General features: G+C 52.6%; 1 protein-coding gene across 1 annotated transcript in view; it reads left to right on the forward strand.

The window, feature by feature from the left end:
• MPPED1 (metallophosphoesterase domain containing 1) overlaps positions 1 to 20,938 on the forward strand; it is a gene marked incomplete at its 3' end in the record, with an annotated part of 27,775 nt that overhangs the window by 4,219 nt on the left and 2,618 nt on the right. The window contains exons 2-3 of the mRNA XM_008578535.1: positions 8,693 to 8,994; positions 17,293 to 17,523. Of these exons, the coding sequence (XP_008576757.1) occupies positions 8,771 to 8,994; positions 17,293 to 17,523 (455 nt within the window). The remainder of the gene's footprint in view (positions 1 to 8,692; positions 8,995 to 17,292; positions 17,524 to 20,938) is intronic.

Raw genomic sequence — 20,938 nt, forward strand, 5'->3', positions numbered from 1 at the left:
ACAAAAAAAAAAAAAAAAAAACCACCCCCCCCCCCCCCCCCCCCCCAACGAGAAACATACAAAAATCTCCCTCTGGCTGATTGTGATCTGCATCCCGTCCAGAGCCAGGGATGAGTCGATTCCTCTTTCCACCACCCCAATCTACACCTGAAAGTTTGTCTCTATCACGTAACTTGTCTGTTGCTCATCTTTACAATACTTCCATCCCCTCCTTCCAAGGAGGATTGGGGGCTCAGCGTTGATGCACATGAAAAGACTTTTGGCATCACCCATGCTAATTTCATCACTTTAAGGAGAAAATGATGTCTGCTTCCAATTTCCAACACTCTCATCATTTCCCCTTCATTTCATTCTTTTGCATTTTCCAGAGAATGCTGCAGCCTGTAAGACTGCAAAATATATTGCACCGGCTACCTGAGAAATGCAAGCCCTTCCCCACACCCTGCCTTTCCCCCTTCACAACGAAGTGATTTTTAGCAACGAAGTGTTCATGGTAAAGGCAAATGTTCCCTCATCCCACCCTTAGCCTGTCCTGGGCTCCCTGTACAATGGGGTGGTGGATGGGGGTGGAGGATGGAGTTTTGCTTTTGTAAGTTTGTCATTCAGACGCATTAGTTAATTGATCATGCTTTGGAGGTTTAATCTTTAATTGCAAATTCTTGCACGATCACAAAAACATACACTTAAACTGATCATAAAAATGGCAAAACCCCAATCTCAGACTTAAGTGTAGAATTACCATAGTGCCGATTTGATTATGCTTCAGTGACATCTGTTTAATAGATTTCCACGAGAACTGTAAATCCACATTTACTTTCTTTGCAAATTGTATTTGATTGCTGAGCAACCACGACCTCTTGCCTCTCCTGCTCCCTAACCACGTGTGTCCTAAACACCCATTACTGTTGAGTGTGACTTGATGTATATGTGGGAAGGGGACACTGAACGCTGATCTTTACACATTTACCTCTGATTTCCTTTTGTGTGTGGGTATGTCTGTGTGCTTGTTTGAAACGGATCTGAGCAGCTTCCCACTTAAACCCCACAGATACGTGAATCTCCAAGTGCTTTATTTTGAAAACTAGGACATAGCACTTTGAAGAAGAAAAAAATCAGTCCACTCACTATTATTTATGTGATTGCTGATCTGCTAGATAGAGATAGAAAGCTCCAAGAATTATAATAATTTATGGAGTGGAGCACTGGTTTACAAACATATTTCTCTGCCCGAGCTTTGTGGGTTTCTTTGCATCTCTGGCCTCGTTCTGTGCAACGGGAACGGAGAATATTCAGAATTTAAAGACAAGTGGGTGAACCAACTGCATTCGTATCTAAAATTAAAGGAATAAGTGAGCAGTTATTTGTGACAGACAGGACATGATCCAGTAAGTATTCTGAAATAAAAGTACGTAATTGGAAAATGAACCGGCAGTGACTGCTGGGGGGTGTGCGGGGGGTGGTGGTAGCGAGGAATTAGAAAGTGTAATTTAAAATTATGTAGTCATAATTCAAAATGGGCCCTGCTAAAAGGTTTTTAAGTGGTAAATGCTTTAAAGTCACTTGTGGTTGATCCTTTTTCAAGGCGCATGGGCTAATTTTCACTGTATTTGTGGATCCTTCATCTACTTAGCTCATCAACACATTCAACTTAGCTGCTAGTACCAGCTGTAGGCCAATGTTTTCTTTCCTTGGAAACCCGCAGTTGATAAAGGACGTCAAACATGAGGGTCTATCATTTTAGGACATGGTGGGACTGGGTCTGTTTTTTTCCCTATTGGGCTGTTTGTCCCTTTTTCTCTCCTTTGAGTTCTTCTGTTTATTTTTTTTACCCTTTATGACATTTTCAACTATTGACTAATCAATTGCATATTTTCAGGCACGAGCAAACAAGGAAAGAACATACAATTTAAAAGTGATTTTTGAGCTTACGTGGGAAGTATGGCTTGTAAAAGAACTCTTCCCAAACCCCCACACCTTGGTAATTTTTGTTAAATATTTTCTCCTGCATTTTCCTGGGGGGGACCACTTAGGAGGTGTTGTGTGGTTTTTCGGTGACATTTCACCACATTGCAACAAGAACCTCAGTAAGCAGTGTCTTGGCTGAGCTGGTCTTCTCCCCGTGTTGCTCTGAGCCATCGGCCTGAAGACAGTGGGTGGCACTTCGGGCTGACCAGTGACAGTGGCTGGGGCTGCTCAGTTGCCCGCACACATAGTTAAAGGACTCACAGAGGAGCCGGAGCAAATATGTGCTTGGAATCCTAGTGAAAGCTTTCAGAACGCCGGAGCCGGGAAGGCTGTTGAGGAAGATGTTTCTCCAGCGGTTTCTAATGTATAATAAGACAGTCGTCCCTGTGCTGTCATTGATTGTCGTCCAAGTTTTGGACTCAAGACAAAGCAATATTGTCCTAGCCTCACAGTTATTGTTAAAGACATGCCACTGAGTGGAAGAGAAACATTAGTGCCTTTCAAGGGTGGCTGCCTTAACAGCTTCCCTTTGGCTTTGTGAAGTGACCTTTACCTTCCAAATTGGGACACTTTTGAGAGCCAGAGAGAATGCTGATAACAATGGTACTGGGATAACATACATGAACCAGAACTGTCCCAGGCCCATGCTGACTTTGACGAGCCTGTGTTGGATGGAAGTGGATGCTGCAAACCACACAGCGAAGCAAATCTTTCTTTGGTCTGCAGGTCAGCAACTCCCCAGCAGTGCAAACACTCACAGATTTCCTTCTTGTATCTTTGGGCAGATATGGGCTGCTAGAATGACCCAAGCATCCCTTTTGCAAAATCCACCTGCTGTTGAGATGCTCCATGTGAGCTGAGGCAATTCCTAACCTTTCTTCTTTCTGTGTCTCACAGTTTGGTGGGCGCCTTCTTGGGGGCCCACAGACCTCCTCTGCTGTAACTCCTCGCACAGAGTTCTGAGGAGATCTGTTGATATGTCTGACTGCTCCTGCCAGGCCCCAAGTGCTTTGAGGGCTAGTTTCATGTTTGAGTCATTTGGGTCCCAGAACAGGGTCTGGCCCAGAGGAGGAGCAGCAGGTGTTTGGGGCTGGCTGCACTGCCCAGGTGAGGGGGGCGGTGAAGAGTTTGACCAGAAAAATTCGTCAAGGGCAGGTTGTACTGAAGGTGTCCAGCCCCAGCACCCTGGGCAGTAAAACAACCTCTGACTTACCCACTAACAGGTGGGAGAGAGGGGTCAGGAACCCTGGGGTTCCAGGTGGGGGAGAAGAGGGTTGCTTGACCATCTGAAAATCTCTACTGCATCTTCTAAAGTTTGCCGCAGAGCTCCTGGGTTTTATCAGAACTTTCTCACAAATGAAGAGACATTTAGTGAGCACCTACTGCATGCTGGGCCCTTGGCTGGGTGATTTTGCATCTACTGTATTTTTTAATCCTCCAGACAATCTTGGGAGGGAGGTTTTAGCCTCTGCATGTTTGCAGATGAAAAACTGAGATCCGGGGAGGTTAAACCTGCTTTTGAATCCAGGCTGTCAGACTTGAAGGCCTGAGTAGTTTCTCTCATTCATTCATTCATTTATTCATTCACATATTATTTTATTCTTTGGCTTCTCGTTTAGCTCAGACACAAAACCAGACTGTGTGTTGGGGCTTTGCTAAGGGACACCTTGGGGGGCTGTGGGTGGAGGCTCCTGACCCAGCCTGGGGAGGTCAGGGAAGATGTCTCTGGGGCCCGGAGCTGTATGGCAGCTGAGTGGGCCTGAGCCGGGAAACAGCTGTGTGAATGCAGGAGGGGGTGGTGTGCAGAGCCTTCCTTCCAGGCATAGGGAACAGGGTGTGTGGAGGCTCTGAGGCCGCACTCCCAGTGTGCCAGGGAAACCCCATGATTGAGCTCAGCCTGAGAAGTGAGAGGGAGGCTGGGACTGGGCATGGCCTCTGGAGCTGACCTGAGAAGCTGGGCTTTACCTGAGGGCAGCAGGTGCTCCTGCGGAGGCTTGGTGTGTCAGAGGAAATGGTGTGGTCAGAAGTGATTTTAGGATGTTCCTTCTGAAGGCTGGTGTGATGTGGCTGTAGGGTTGGAGGGTCAAGACCAGCAGAAGGCCAGACCAGGTGGGGGAGGTGAGGTCAGAGAGGCACACTGAGAGGCGGGGTCTGGAGTTGAACTTCTTTCTTAGACATCAGCTTTCCATACAGTTGGTGCCTAATGGATACTTGCTCCACGGTCTCTTGGCGCCTAGGTTCCCATTTGAGCCCTAGCCTAACTCCACTCATGGCATCTAAGGACCAACAAATAAATGCCTTTGGGAGGAAAACAGAAAGAGAAACCATCTTGAGAAAAAAATAAAAGACTTTTGAAAAGCAAGCCCTTAAAAAGAGAGGGCATTTTGGAACGTGTGCCAGGCCAGGTGGACCTGGAGCCTCCCAATCTAGGCTCACTGGGGCTTTATGGAGGGACAGGCACAAGGCTTGTTCTTTCTTCTGTGTAACCCCAAGAGGAGACCACTGAGGAAGAGAAACTCAGAGGTTAAGTGGCTTGCCCAACGCCCCACAGCTAAGCAGCACCTGAGACTGAATTGGAACTCAGCTTCCTCTGACTTCAGAGTCCACACTCCTTTCCATTGCAGAAGCATGCTGGTGGCCAGAAACATTAAGAATAAATGCAGGACCATTTATCAGTGCTTCCTCTGCCTCAAGGCCTTTGCACATGCTGTTCCCCAGGCCTGGGAATGGCTGGCTTCTTCCATCATTCCTGTGTGAGGTGATGTCACCTCTTCAGAGGGTCTTTCTTGATTACCCAACTTCAAGTACCCCCTGATTATTTATTACCCCATCACCCTGTTCTGTCTTCCAGGTGCATTTTATTATCTGAAAGTGTCTGTTCTGTTTACTGATCTTTATTTTATTTCCTACCCCCCCATACTGAGGGCAGGCCTCTGCTTTTTCACTGCTCTTTCTGGCACCTGGAACAGTGATGGCAAGTAGGGATGTGGCAAATATTTGCTGAATAAGTGCATTAATTAATTGATTCCACCCTACCCTCTGTAGTTCCACCCCTTCCCCCCTTTGCACAGACGAGGCTCCTCGCCAGGATGCTTGACTTGTTCAAGGTCACTCGGCTGGACGAAGAGCCAGGACGGAAGCCCAGGAGGTCTCCCGGCAGTGGCACCGCTGCGTTGCTTGCAGCATGTTGCTTGCATGCTGCGTTGTTTTGTGGACCAGGTGTAAACACTTCCCAGCTGAAAGCCGTTTGTTAGGGAAGCGCTGCTCCTTCGGAGGTCGTGGATCGGCTGCGGGCAGACAATGCTTGCGTTCTCGGCATGGTGGCTAAGGCGCTGCTGCGGCTCCATAAATATTAAATGGGTATTAGAAGAAGGCTCCGCATACCCAGTTTCCCTGATTTCCCTGAGCAGGGCCCATTGCGAACCCTCTTTATGTGAAATGCAGCATTTCACTGCAGAGCTCCTCGGGACGCCTTGCCGCCTGCCTTTTCCCGCTGAGGCCCCTGGTGCAGAGCGGCTCTCCCCCGCTGCAGGCTTCCCCAGGGCATGCTGGCGCCTGCTGCTCTGGGGTGGGGATGGGTGGAGGCCCCCGGGACCTCCTGGCACAAGGTCTGTGCTCAGCCTGGCCAGCCTCCTTGCAGGGTTAAGTGGTGGAGGAGGGGGAGAGAGGAGGTGAGGCTCAGTCTTTAGCTGAACTCTCTTGACACCTGCCCTCTGCCAGGCCTGCGCTGGGCACCAGGGAAAGAGTCTGGCCAGACACATACTCAGACTGTGCATTCCTCCCTGAAGCCCTCCCTCCGTCCCTGCCTCCATCCCCCCATCCTTCCTTCCGTGCGTCCCTGCCTCCATCCCTTGCTTCATCCATCCATTTGTCCGACAGTCTATCCATCCCTTCATCCATTCACTAATTCAATATTTATGAAGTATTCGTGGTAGGCTCTGGGGTGATAATAATATAAGAAGATTAGCTAATATTTACTGAGCACTCATTATGTGCTGGGCTCTGTGATGAGCAGTTTGCATGTGTCACCTAATTTAATACTCATGACTCTATGAAATAGGGACTATTTTTCTGTCCACTTCATAGACGAGCAAACAGAGCCTCTGGGAGGCTAAGCTGCCTGCTCAGGTCCCAGAGCTGGTGGGGGCTGGAGCTGCCCTACAGGGGTGAATAGGGGAGTCCTAGGCTCTGCTCTGAGGGGACGTGCAGGCTCTCTCCAGCAATGAGGGCCCTGATCAGGCATCTCTGAGGAAATAGTGGCTTTGCTGAGAGGTGAAGGGTGAGCGGGCTTTCGCCAGCTGGAGAAGAGGGTGAGAGGTCCAGGCGGAAGGAGTGGAACCAGGGACCAGGCTGGGTCTCAGCTCTGCCGCCTGCTCTCCCTGCGATTCCGGGCAGGAGACTTCACTTCTCAGAGGCAAAATGGGAGATACAGGAATACCTGCCTCATAGGTGGTGAGCATTCAAGAAGAAAACCGTCATAACATGTTGGAATTGGGTGGCTCTGAACAAAAGCACAGTGCCCACTAAGGCCTGAGGGGCGAGAATCCGTGGACGCTGGCTTGAGAGCCCGAGTATGGGCAGGGCCAGGCCATGTGGGGACTCATGGTCAAAGGTCCTTACCAGAGGAGCCACAGCAAGGGTTTCAAGCAAGGGTGTGATGTGGTCAGCTGGCATTTGAGAAGGATTCCAGTCCTGCAAGCCACTGTTAGACACTCCCAGCTCCTGGAGCTGGCCCCTTGGCCCACGTGCGACATCCCTGTACCCTGGTGCCCCAGTAGCTGGGAAGCACTTGCAGACAGCAGGCCCTCAATACACAGGGCCTGAATAATGACTCTAGTAGTCACAGCCAATATTAACTGGGCACTTGGTGCCTGCCAGGCATCATACTCAGGATTCCTACGTATTTCCTCATTTAAACTGCACACCCACCCTGGGAGGTGGCATTACTATTGTCAAATCCATTTTCTAGAAGAGGAAGCTGAGGCTCAGAGAGGTTAGGAAGTTGGCCTAGCATCACACAGCAAGTAAGCATAATGCTGGGGCTCAACCCTCTGACCAGATCCACCTGGCTCAAAGCAGGTGCAGCCCTGGACCTTGGCATCTGGAGCCCCAAGGCCTCTCCCAGGTTTTTGGTACCAGGCAGGAGTAACAGACAGCAGGGGTGCAGGCCGGCTCTGCCAGGAAACCCCAATTCGCCCACATCAGAGGCCTGCTGCCTTGGCATCTGCAGGGAAAACCGATTCACTTAGAAACAATCAGCAGGGACAAAGAACGGGAACCAGTGTGTCCTGGGGAAAAAGCAGGGTTTTTTTCCTTGCCTTCCCAAGTGGAGAAGAGGGATATGTGTTGTGAATCAGGAAGCGTTTTTGGGGGGATGGGTGGGGGAGGAGGAGGATGTTGCTATTAATTCCATCTTTTATGGGGATGATTGAAATTTTTTAAAAATTAATAACCCATTTCTCCTTTGCACATAATTAAGATGTTCTCCAGTCTCTAATTTTTGTCATTTTCCTAATCTAATTTGTTTTCTGCCTGTGTTGATTCTTCTTCCAAGAGCAAAGCAAAGGGGATTTTTCTTCATTTAACGTGATTGGGATATGACTGTCCAGGAATAGTTTAAATTACATTATTTTCTCCTTGGTTAAATACAGTGCAAATGGAATAGTCAGAGGACCTTAATGACCCAAAACTGAAAACAACAATGACCAAAAATCTTCTGGGCATTTCCTACTTACACAGTTAAAAAAAAAAAATTATAAAAAGGAATGAGAAAAATCCCTGGTGTTTGTAAGGAGGTGTGGGCCATAGTGTTAAGTGTGTCGGGGTGGGACAGTCTCCCCAGGGCCTGTGCGGCCACGTTTCTTCATAGCCAAATTGCAGTCAGTCAAAGGGGCATTTTAGTCCAGTAAATATGAATGCAAACTGGACTTTCCAATGAAAGAAATTTAGAAAAAATTCTGCGGTCTCAGAAGCTGCGATTCTCAGTGGATTCAAGCGTTGACGGGGCCATCAGAATTCCTGAGACCTTCAGAAGGGAGAGGATACTGAGGCATTGGGGAAGATTTTCCAAAAAGTAGATTCCCCTTCCCTCCCGCTCTTTTCCCCACTGCCACCAGCACCCCCAGAGCTGCGGGGGTGTATGGCCATCTGGGTCTGGGAAAATCCCTTCTCCGGGCGCTGCTAAAAGATATCTTAAGGCAAAACTGATGTTGAGGAAGGAATCTTCGCCTGTGCTGTCTCCACCTGCTCAGGCTTGCAGGGCGCGGGTGTGGGGCTGTGTGGCTGTGTTGGGGGGTCTGTGGAGAGGGGGTAGGTTGGAGGGGAATCCTTCCTATTCCCCAATTTTGGAAAGTAAAACTTAACTTGTTTACAAAATACTAGCCATTGTCTTGCTCCAGCTCCCTGTTACCTTGTAGACTCGAGGATTTTGTTGAAAGGAAAAAAAAAAAGCCTGAAGTATTTAAACATGTTGGACCATGCATGCATCCGTCCATAGCGTTGTGGCTTTTTTTTTTCTTGTCCCCTCCTTCCCTTCTCTTTTTACCAAAGTATATTCATCAAACTGCTGAGTTGGAAAGATTTGTAATGAGTTTTTGAGCTGTACGACTGTGTTTTTCCCCCTCTCCCTTCTCCCCGCCCTCTCCCTCTTTCTAAATCTTCATCTGACATTAAATAAAGCAAATCCCAAACAGATTAACTGTCGCACGGTTCTGCTCCGTCTCCTCAGTCTGTTTCCAGGTCTGGCGGGGGGCCGGGCGGCGGTGGCGGCGGCAGTGGGAGATGCCCGGGTGGCCCGCGGAGGTCCATGTGGCGCTCTAGGTGGGATGCCGGCGTCCTGAAGGCGGAGGCCCTGGCCCTCCTTCCCTGCGGCCTGGGCATGGCGTTCTCCCAGTCCCACGTGATGGCTGCTCGGCGGCACCAGCACAGCCGGCTCATCGTCGAGGTGGACGAGTACAGCTCCAACCCCACCCAGGCCTTCACCTTCTACAACATCAACCAGGGCCGCTTCCAGCCGCCGCACGTGCAGATGTAAGTGGGTGGCTCTCTATGGGACCCATGTGGCGTGGGCGATGGTGGCCATGGGGGGGGTGCTCACAGACTCGGGGTGCCTCCTGGCTTCTGGGCGCAGCTGTAAGCAAGCATTCAATGCTGTTGACTGAAACATTTTTGGAATCCTGGGATCACCGAGGCTCTGAGTTGGAGAGACCTGTGAGAAGTTGCAGATTGATGGCCTGTGGGCCGATTCTGGCCCATGGTCCTGTTTTATTTGGCTGGGAGAATGTTTTACAAATATTTAAAAAATGAGGTGATTGCACATAAAAATTCAGACTTCTAGCTTCTCTTTATAAAACTAAAAGGCTTTGCAACCCCAGGCCCACATGTGCTCCTGGCAACGTGTGGGGGGCTGAGTTCCAGCTGTCCCCTCCTGATAGTTGAGTTGGTGACCCCTGATCTGACTTGACTTTCTCATTGTACAGATGGGGAGACTGAGTCCCAGAGAGGGGAAGGGAGTTGCCATAAGCCCCATGGCAGGCTGGAACTCAGTTTGGGGCTGGCTGCCCCACCCCCCCTTTTGTCCAGATCTTGGTGCTTCTGTTGGCAAAGCAGAGATGCTCTCCCGAGAGGACTGAGTTCTGCCGCCTGACCCTTGGGGCTCTGGTGGATTTCCTCTTAGGTCCTGGAGAGGTGTGGGTAGTGTGGACTGGAGGCGGGTAAACTCCCAGCCCTGCTCTGGGTGACTCCCTATGTTCCTGCAAGGTCCCTCCTCCTTTATCACCATTGCCCACCCCCCATCAGCCCTGCAGGACTTACCTGGTGAGGAACCAGGGGTGCAGACCAGTGACGTGACACACCCAAGCCCACACAGCTGGCAAGCACTGGGGCTGGCCTTGAACCCAGGCTGCCCAACTCCAGCCCGGGGCTCTCTCCACCCATACCGAGCACCTCAGTGTCTTTTGATTGTGACGTCTGTGGAAGTACGCACCCCCCCTGGAGGGTTCAGTCATTTGTCCACTCAGCTGTACGTTCGCTCGGCCCCTTGGGGTGCCTGCCAAGTGCTAAGTGTGGATTATGGATGAGCCCCTGCAGGGGGGGAGACTGACCCCCAGTGACAGCATGGCAAGGTCAGAGCTGTGATGGGGACGAACTGGTGCTGTAGAGCCTAGATGAGGCTCTCGTGACCTCCTGCTGGGTCAGATGCCCCTGAGCCTCCTCTAGGGCCGTGGCACCATCTCTGGGATGCTGTATACACATAGGGTCTCAGCTGCTGTCCCTTGGGGAGACTGGAGAAGCTGGCGTGTAGATCGCTTAGGGAAGGAGCCGTGGAAGTTTCCAAACCCTGGCCTGGAAGCTGGTGTGGGTGGGGTGCTGCCTCTCCTTCCTGTGGTGTCCCCCAGGCCCCAGCCTCTGCTGTAAAGGGTGAATGTGGGGATGTTGTTCATCAGGGGAAGAGCTCTGGAAGGAGACAGACACCAGGCCTGGGAGTGGGCTCCAGCACTGGGAAGACCCTCTTTCCAGCAGTGCTTGCTTAGGAAAATGCTTGTTTAGTGGGGGCTGTAGGGCTGGTGGTGTCAGTAGCTGCCTGCTTTATTTTGGTAGATTTCTGTTTAGCCAACTGCCTCTGATTTTCTTTTTGGGGGTCAGATTGTTAGATTTTTTTTTTTCCTTTTTGTCTTTTTTCGTGACCGGTAACGGGATCGCAACCCTCGGTGTCGCGCCCGCACCGCGCTCAACCAGTGAGTGGGAACCGGTCTCTATATGGAATCTGAACCCTCGGTGGGAGCGCCGCTGCGCTCCCAAGTGCCGCACTCTACTGAGTGCGCCACCGGGCCGGCCCCCAGATTGTTAGATTTGGTCAGATTGATGGAATACCCTGGGTCTCAGGCATGCTGTTCCTTAGTTCTCTGTGACATTGAGGCCTGGCAGGGATGCTGCAGGGAGGGAGGGCTTCCCTGGGCTGGACTCCTGCCCAGTAGGAATGGCAGAGAGCACCAGGCCCTCAGACAGAGCAGGTGGGGTTTGTGTGTGCCTGAACCTGTGCGCACACTGCAGCCTCTGCCTGGGCCAGGCAGACACCCAGGGAGCCCCTAGTTTGAAGAGAGCCAGGGAAACAGGAAGACAGGGGAGAGGAGGGCTTGGGAGGCTTCTGCCAGTTTTGGGGGGCTCTTGAAAAGACCCCCTGGAAAAGGCAACTTCTAGGTTGAGAGCCCGAGGAGGAGGAGGAGGAGCAAGTTGGGAGGGGGCATGAAGAGGAAGTGGGTGGGCCAGGCAGAGGGAGCAGCAGGTCAGAGCTGGAAGTGACTGGGAGAGGGGGGTGTCTCAGAACTGCAGAGACACCCAGGTGGGCGGAGGGTGCCCGGTGCAAGAGACATTGCAGGCCCCTGCAGGCCAGACTGTGTCCTCAGGAAGGGCAGTGAGTGAAAGAGAGAGGGGTGATTTCCCCCATTTAAGCGATGAGGAACGGAGCACTGTTCGTTCATTCATTCATCCGGGACATTTGTGAGCAGCTGAGTAGCTAGCTGGTTAGGAAATCGGGCTCTGAGCTAGCCTCCTGGGTGGGGTTCATGCCTCTTGGTGCCTCAGTTTCCCCAACCGTAAAATGCTGCTCATAGTAATACTGGGGATGAAATAGGTAAATGCACATAGAGCTGGGCCAGGCTGGCAGCAATGCTCAGTACTGGTAGCACATGCCAAGCCTGCGGTGGGTGCTTGGGACACAGCAGTGATCAAAGACAGACCCTGCCCACGCTCAGCTTATACTCCCATGGGATAGCAGACAGGTAGCAAACGTGTTGTAAAAGCACATAATAGCATGTGATACTGGCAGCGATAGGGCTATGGAGGAAAAGCGTAGTGGCTTTCTCGTGGTCTAGCTGCGTAGCTAGAGTGGGCCCAGTGAGGATGCACACCTGGTCTGCCCGCTCCTCTCCTGGAATGCTCTGTGCTGCCAGTCCTGAAGGCCGTAAGGGACATGGCTCCCATTAGCAATGGGGCTTGAAGGCAGCTGGGGTTTGGGCAAGGCCCCGGGAAGAGCGTGTACCCAGCTCTGGCTTTGAGCTTTGAACAAAGCTGGATGAAGCCTGGGCTGGCCCAGGGAATCGGGGGGCTGCTGCTGTCCACCCGCTTCATTCAGTCCCTGAGCGGGGGAAGCGTGCAGGCTGAGGGGGTGGCCGAGTGGGTTTCCATGGCGAGTCGGCTGCTCCCCCTTGGGGAGAGGCAGGGAGGAAGGAAGCCACTTCCCGACATGTGAGTTATCGCTGCCCCGGGCTTTGTCTCCGGGGTGAGGGAGCGAGGGAGCCTTATTTAATAAATCCACAATTTACATTTAATAACAACAGTGACAGTCCAAACGCGGCCTCTGATTGAGCCGTGTGATTTACACAGCTACCCCGTGAGATCCCGCCAGTAACGAGGCTGCCTTTGCCTGAGTAATAAACCTCCAGAACTGGGCCTCTGGGTTGTGGGCCCTGAGAACGAAGATGCCTCACCTTGGGGGCTGAGAAACCCTGCAGGGGCCTTGGGGGAGCCCCCGGGACAGCAGCCCTTCTGCCTTGGGTGGGCGGGTTTCCTGGTGGTCAGTGAGTGCTGAGGGCCGGGGCGGAGCTCTGCGTGCAGGGGCCTCCATGGCGTCGTGCCAGGCACTGCAGGCAGTGCTTCTCTCCGGCCACCGAAGGAGTCGTGGTGGGGACTTGAGTCGCTGATTTGAAGACCCTCTGAGCCCCTAGGCTGTGCAGGGTCCTTGAAGAATGTAGTGGAGTTGGGGAGGGGTGGCGAGCACTACTCTGTGCCAGCCCGGGGTGGCCCCTTCGTGCCTTGTCCCCAGTCCTCCAGCTGTGCCAGGCCTGCACGCTGACCCCTCTCTGCAGATGAGGAAGCCGAGGCTTTGGAGGGTGAGCACATGAGCGGGGCTCCCGCTCAGCACCGTGCCTTTCCTCGGCCTGTCCAGGCGTGAGACGCGCCAGGAGACAGTGGGCTCAGCCTGGAGCCCGGCAAGGGGGGCACGCGGCCAGGCAGGAGAAGACTCAAACCTGGCACCGTCTGGCTCTCAAGCCTCATCTTGCCTCCCTCTCCCACTAGCAGCAGATGCGGTAGCGGCTCCAGGTTCTTGAACATTCTTTTATTCCTCCTGCCTCAGGTCTTTGCTCATGCTGATCCCTCTGCCTCCCCAGCTCTTTGCCCTGTGAGCACCGACTCATTCTTCAGACTCACCCACGTGTCAGTCCACCCCAGCGCTAGGTGCTCAGAGCTCAGTCTCTGCTCTTGTGGCACGTGCCTCAGTCTCTGCTTATACATTCATTCGTGGACCATTGTCCAGTGTCGCTCCCCTCCACCAGCACGGGACTGCCTCCCTCGAGGCTAGCACAGTGAATGGGAAGAAGGAAAGAAAAGGGAACAGGGACGAGGAGGTAACAAGGTCCAGGAAGAATGTTAGGGATCAAGGCGGGGCTCCTGGGGGCGGCAGCACATCCCCTGGGCTTGCAGTGCTTTGACCTAAGTGGAGCCAGAAAGCAGAGGCCAGGAGGGGGAAAGGAAGGGCGGGTGCAGAAACGCAGGGTGGCAGTGGGGGCGGGGCCACCTGTGACCAGCGCTTCGTGGGGGGAGCACTGGACATTTGTTGTGGGATACTGAGCCAGCCAGGCAGTGCCCCTTCTGGGCCTCAGTTTCCTCATTTGTAAAAGGAGAGGAAAGGACTAGAGGCTCCTTCCATTTTAAAGTGCCACGGCTGAAGCCCAGTCTCACAGATGGATGTGTTGTTGGAACCTCTGTCCCCACCGCAGACCTTCGGAGCACCTCATTTCCCCAGGAGTGGGGTAACGGGGGATAATGGCTTACGGGAGAGAGAGAACCCAGAGCAGGGTGGAGGGAACACTGCAGGGTATTGGCATCAAGGCTTGGAGCTGTGAAGGTCATTGAAGTTCTTACAACATCCCAAAGAGTGAGTGGCTTGTTCCCACCCTACAGGGCTGGACTAGAGCCTGGTAGGGTCAAGGGGCACAGTGAGGGGGAGGCCACCGAGCCAGGGTGCCAGCCTAGGTCTGGGCACCAGAGGCTGTGTTCTCTGTCCTGCACCACTGGGAGAAAAGCATTTTGCTTGTTTTTTTCTTGTCACAAGAAGATGTTGAGGTTAGATGCCTAAATTCCTGTTGTCTCTGTATCAGCCAGCCACCAAAAAACAAAAACAAAAACAAAAAAACCCCAAAAAACAATTCCTGTTGGAAAGATGAGGACCTGGGTTTAAATTCTGCTCTTTAGCTGGGACCTTGGACGTGGGACCACTTTTCCAGGCCTTAGTTGTTTAGCCCACAGGGCTGTTGTGACTCAGGTGTTAGCCAGAGTTTTGTCATTGCAAGTGTCAGAAACACAACTTAAATTGCCTGAAGGGTGAACAGGAATTTGCTGGCTCATGTAATCAGCTAGGAAGTTCAGGTTTGGATCTCGCTTCAGGCACAGCTTGATCTAGGGGTCAAAAGATGCCCTCTTGTACCCCGGCTCCTTCTCCATATCTCTGCCCTTCTTGGTCTTTTCCTCACTTCCAGAACACAGGGAGGGTTTCTGGGCGCCCCATGCCAGAAGCTTCCATGGGTATCCCTCGCACCCAGCAGGTGCCCGGCCTTTAGGAGGCACTCAACAAGCATTTGCTCATAGATTGAATGAAACGAAGTACGTCCTAAAAATAGTCCAGCCTGGTGTGAATTCTGGAACCAAAAGCCTGCTTTGAATTTCAGTTCCACTGGCTTCCATAGCTGCGATCGTGGGAGAGTTGGCCTTTTCTGAGCCTCAGTTTCCTCACCTGTAAGATGGGGAGGAGTGCGAAGAGAGCAGCGCACATCAAGTGTTTAGCACACAACGGGCTCTCCATCGTGGGAATCATCATTGTATCATTATTGTCATTATTTCAAGGTTGAGCAAGTAGCCGGAGGACTGTGCAGGGAAAGAAGAGTCTTTCTTTCTTTCTCTGGGGATTGCTAGGTTTGCATCTTCACTGCGCTCCAGAAGCCTCAGGGCGTAGGGAAATGAGAGCGAGTTAATTAAAGCGCTGTGGATGCAGCAGCAGGCCCAGCCGATGAGAGCCCTCTGAGTCTGCACGGTGGGCTGGCGCTGCTGCTGGCGGTGGAGGGAGCCGAGGCCGCTCGGGGCTCCTCCGCTGGGTAGTGATCCCCAGGCATCTCTGGGGGTAGCATGGCAGTCCCTGTCTCTCCCTTCTTTGTCTCTCTTTGTCTCTTTGCCTTGGTCTTTGTCACCTTGTGGCATCTTCAAAACCTCAGAGAGAGAGAGAATGAATGAATGAATTTGATTGGCTCACTGGTATTCCTGTGCCAGGTCAATAGCCCAGTAGTGATTGGCTGCCCTGGATCCAATGGGGTGTGTAGGAGGTGGGCAGGGTGTGCGGGTGAAGTCACTTACCTGCAAGACTGTCATGGGGGAGGGGGGTGATAGGGGCCCCAGAGGAGTGGTGGGAATTACTGGGAGGGAGATTTTAGCTTCCAGACCAGCTCAGGCATTGCCTCCTGTTGGAGACTTCCAGGAGGTCCCAGCCAGGTTAGGGTCTTCTCTGGCCCCCTGCCCCTCTGCTGCCCCATCAAAGCTGGTGGCTGTATTGTCACTGTCTGGCCAAGTCTGTCTCTACCATCAGTCAGTGGGCTCCTAGCGGGCAGTAATCAGGCCTGGTTCATCCCTGTGGTTCCCCACTGAGCTCAGGGCTGGCACATGGTAGGCATTCAGGATGTGTTGTATTGAATGAGCAAGTGAGTGAATGAATGAATGAATGGACAGAAAAGAGGAAAAGCTCCCAGCATCTTCCTGGTAGGTTATCATTAGACTCACTCAGGGGATTTTCCTTTTCTTCCCAGTCCAGCCCAGCTCCGATCTGCTGGGATTCTGTCTTGGCTTAACAACCCCCCAAAAGGGGCCAAGGGTGCCCCCGCCTATCACAGCGTCGTGGTGGGGGACAGGCTGGCTTGGCGCCTCTGACTGCAGTGGATCGAGCTAATGCTCCCTGCACATTAGCATGCTGAACCCACGTCTCCTGTAAGGTGTTAATTAAATTTCTTCGAAGTATATTGTCTGAAAAAAAAAAAAAGGATAATTAGAAAGATGTCTTTAAAAGTATTTATGTAACTGATATGGTACCGCTTCTGGTTTGCCGCATAATTAGATTTAAACACAACTCCTCGAGCGGCATACTCATTTGGAGAGAGCTGCTTGTTGAAATGTCATTGCGTTGTTTTTAAGAGTTTTGAGCCTGGCAAATTCGTTCAGCTGGGGAGGCCGTGTGTGGGGGGAAGAGTGCTGGAAGTCAGGCGCTGGGGCTCAGTCCACCGGGCCTCTTGCTCAGCCTGCTGGCTCTCAGCGTCCTTGTCTATAAATCAAGAGGGCCACAGCCGGCTCCTGAGGAACAGGAACCTACGATGTGCCACTATTTTTAGTTTTCTGAGTATTTTGCTTGGTGAGGTCGCTGCATTTTGCTTTATGCAAACCAAGGCCACGAATTTCGCTTAAGGTTGCGCATTAGAGACAAGTGGCAGAGCTGGGATTGAAGTGTGGTCTTCTGAGTGTTTCTTTGCACAACTCTGGGAGGCCCTTGGTCTAAAAATGATCAGAGTATCTCATAGTTTTGAAAATTGCCACCCGTCTTCCAGATCGTTCATTTCGCGTGTTCCCAGGAATTCTGCCTTTACTACGCCATTCTCCTCGCATGCTGCGTGGCTCTGCGCGGTGCTCAGGAGTTAGTTCTTTTGACTGCACCATGGACTTTAGTCCGTGCATTCTCAACAGGGGAAGTAGCGCCCTCCAAAGGGTGAAAACTAGTTCTTGGGGGTGAAAAATCTTACTCTTGTCATGTCTGAAGCGTAGATGGACATATCGTACCTAATCAGATAAACAGCGTATCTGTGGTGTTAAAATTTCACGAGTGGGGGTGAGCAGGAAGAGACATCTGCAGAGGCCCTCAGGGGTGATAATGGAAACAACGTTGGGGAATGCTGCTTTGCTCAAGCAACAGGTGAGTTGCGATCATTCGAGTAGCATGTGGCATAGTGGCCACACTGTGGCAGTCCTCTCATTTGTTATCTCCTTTAACCCTCACAAGTGCCCTCTGAAGTTCCCATGGTACAGAGGGGGAAACTGAGGCTCAGGAAACAGAAATGTTTTGCCTGGCTAGTGAGTGGTAGAGTCAGGATTTAGACCCAGGTGGGCCGACGGGAAGGCTGGACGCCCGGTCCCTTTTCTGCTGAGTCTGATCTGAGTTGATGGGGCCATGGGCTGCAGCACCCTGTAGGCTCATGGCTCTGTGGCCACCACGACCCACAGTGTCTTCTCTCCCCGCAGGGTGGATCCAGTGCCTCACGACGCGCCTAAGCCACCTGGCTATACCCGCTTTGTCTGTGTCTCTGACACCCACTCGAGGACGGACCCCATCCAGATGCCCTATGGTGACGTGCTGATCCACGCTGGGGACTTCACTGAGCTAGGGCTCCCGAGCGAGGTGAAGAAGTTCAACGAGTGGCTGGGTAGGTCCCACCTGCCAGGGCGTGCTGAGCAGTTCACGAGCTCCTGCTGGTGCCGTGGCTGCCCCTTTCACGGGCTGCCTTTCCACCCTGCTCTGCCCCGCGCCCTGCCTTGGCCTTTGTCTACTTGTTCACGTCCCCTGGGAAGCCTTCCTTCACCTCTCAGACCAGGTCATGCCCCTCTGTCCCTGCCTGCTTCGGACCTCTCCTACCCCAGCACCTGACTCGGTTGTGACTTCCCATTTGTTTGTGGCATTTGTTGACCCAGAAGACCCCTCCCAAAAGGACTTTGCTCACATTTGTTTTTGTCCACTTGTGTGTCTAGCCCCAGTGCCTGGCACAGGTAGGTGTTCAGTGAGTAATTGAATGAGTGAATGAATGAATGAATGGCTGAATGGGTGAGTGAATGAATGATTCCCCGAGAATGGTCATGCCAGGGTAGTTATTCAGCTGGTACATGACAGCTCAGTCACTCACCGCCATCTAGATGGCTTCCCCGGTGAGATGACACACCAGCTTCCATGTCTCTGGGGGGGCCCAGAGGACTGGGTGTGGGCTTCTCCCGTGGGCAGCTGTTGGTACGGGCAGCTGTTGGTACAGGCAGCAGAGCGCTGTCCCACACAATGGCGATGGCAGGCAGTGATTTACAAACATCCTTAAGGTTTTGTCTTTGTGCTTTTTTCCAAAATAAGAAAGGAAAAAACCCGGGGTGCCCCCTGGGACACCTCATGTGCTTTGGAGTCCAGAGAAGCCTCACAATGAGGTGTCTCTGTCCCTGCCCTGAGGGACAGATGCATGGGCCTGGGGCAGCTCTACACACAGGTCTGTGTGGATGTAGGGCTGGCCTACCTCATTGCAGCCCTACGTGGCCACCAGATAGTCCTCTCCCATCTCCCCAGGGGTGTCCTGCCGTGCAGTTGGCTGGGAGCTGTGCAAGCAGAGGGCCAGGAGTGAGGCGGGGTAGCTGCAGTGAGCAAGAAGCCCAGCTTTGCCAGTAGAGACAAATATTTACAAGCAAGGCCTTCCCCTCACTTGGCAGGCGCAGAGCTTTAAATATTGATTTTTCAAATGGGAAATTCTAATCCAGGGCCCTGTTTGGACTGGAACTTGTGAAGGCTGGGGTGGGAGAGGGCTCCTGGGGGCCGAGCCATGGCGAGAGGCTGGCGGACCTGCTCCAGCCTTCTCATCTGGCCCTGTGCCGTGCCCAGGTGTGGGCTGCCTCCTGCAGGAGGACCCTTCCCCAAGGGTGGCTTCTAATCACACCTATTGTGGGTCTCAAAAGATGGGAGGCTCCACTTGGCTGAGTCAAGAGTTTGTTTCAGAGGCAGACAACCGGAGTCACTGTGGTCCAAGTGCCTACTACATGCCAAGCACCTACTAGGTGCCAGGCACAGCGTGGCTGGCTCTCTACTCCCTCTGCCTTGTTGGGTTTGGGGCAGCTGTTTGAGGTGGATACGGTGTAGCCCTGTTTAACAGAGGAGCATTGAAGTTCCCAAGGGCGGGTGGGGACCATTTCGGATGCTCACCCTGGCCCATGACATGCTCCTGTCAATGTGGAGTGAACAGAAGTGACTCCACGTGCAGTGGGTGTGGCTCCCAAGGGTGTGGACCCCAGTGCGGGGACTGAACATGGCTTTCTCCAGGGTGGGAGAAGGCTTTTGGAGAAGGTGACTTTGGGCCTGGGCCTTGATGGAGGAGCTGGGAGTTTGCACAGGGAAGGGAGAAGTTTCAGGCAAGGGTACGGCTCTGGCCATTGTGTGCTGGGGACACTTGTGAGGAGGACCAGTGTGTTGTGGCTAGAGGACCTTGATGGGGGTGGGTCTGGAAAGAGGGAGGTGGCCTGATTGAGAGGAAAGAACCGGGAAGGGTTTTAGCCTGGGAGCCAGTGCGTTGAGATGTGCATCGTAGAAAGATCTCTTTACCTGCCGCTTAACAGAAGTCAGGACGAGGTGTCGTGGGAATCTGGAGGAGGCCTTCTTTGCAATCTGCAGTTGCTTGGCTTGATTTTTATTTGCCTGTGTTATTACGGGTGGGAAACATGAACGTACAAAGGGGTCTTCCTTTTACAAAACGTTCCTTTGCCCTGGCCTCTCCCCTTTGCTGCTTTGAAGTGTTTGCAGATGTCAGGGCTGTCACTCAAGTGGGGGTGGGCTTCAGACTGAAAACCAGGGAGCCCTGCTGTCCTTGATGAGATGACAGAAAGTGAGCATGGGGTGTGAGTGCAAGCGGAGGCCGCCTTGTAGAAGTCTTTGCAGCTGGCTTTGGGGGCTCGTCCCTGAGCAAAGTGTGACTCACCTCTGTGGGCCGGCGGCTCAGGTCGCTGAGGTTTGGTGATCATGGCTGAGATGTGCACCCACTAGGTGCATCTGGCCAGGTGCATGCTCGTCCCTGAGCAAAGTGTGACTCACCTCTGTGGGCCGGCGGCTCAGGGCGCTGAGGTTTGGTGATCATGGCTGAGATGTGCACCCACTAGGTGCATCTGGCCAGGTGCATTTTTATGTAGAACAAGTGTTTACTGAGGGTTTAATATGTGCCCGGTGCTGTTTTACGCCTGTCGTATGGATCGTCCTGACGAGGGAATGAGGCAGGAGCTGCTGTCATCCCCATCTTACAGAGGAGAAAACTGAGGCCCAGAGAAGTGAAGCCACTTGCCCAAGTTCACACAACTAGTAAGTGGCAGAGCTGGGATTCAAACCCAGGCGGTTGGACTCGGAGTCAAACTCTTGGTGTCTTCTCCTTATATGGCCTCTCTCATTCTTAAGGCAAAACCTCTCTGATTCCAAGTAGTGGCACGGGCTATGCTGTTTGGGGCCCGACACCTGGACCTACCTTTCTGGATGACTGTGGCAGCCACATGGCCACTCTGGGTCTTAGTGGCCTAATTTTAAACGGGGGTGGTCAAGCTCTACTTGCTCTCCTACCTGCATGGGTTGTTTTGAGGCTCTATTGGGTTGGAGGAAATAAAGTTTTGTAAACTGTGAAGTGCGGTGGAAATGTTATTGCTCTGTGAACTGGCATTTGCCAGATCAGGGCTCCCTTGGGGAGGGGTGATGGGACGGTCTCATGGGGGGGACACTGGACCTGAGCCTTGAGTTTGAGTCGGCGGGAAAGCGATAGAACGGCATGTGTGTACACCTCCTACCTGCATGGGTTGTTTTGAGGCTCTATTGGGTTGGAGGAAATAGTTTTGTAAACTGTGAAGTGCGGTGGAAATGTTATTGCTCTGTGAACTGGCATTTGCCAGATCAGGGCTCCCTTGGGGAGGGGTGATGGAATGGTCTCATTGGGGGGAACACTGGACCTGAGCCTTGAGTTTGAGTCGGCGGGAAAGCGATAGAACGGCATGTGTGTACAGGTGCGTGGAGTTTCTGAGAAAGGGGACACGTGATCTTAGCTATCAACAGCTCCCCACCCCCGACGCACACAGAGAAAGGACTGGAAGGAAACATCCAGTCATATATTTGACA

Source organism: Galeopterus variegatus, unplaced genomic scaffold (assembly GCF_000696425.1).
Source record: "Galeopterus variegatus unplaced genomic scaffold, G_variegatus-3.0.2 Scaffold1710, whole genome shotgun sequence".
Lineage (NCBI taxonomy): Eukaryota > Metazoa > Chordata > Mammalia > Dermoptera > Cynocephalidae > Galeopterus > Galeopterus variegatus.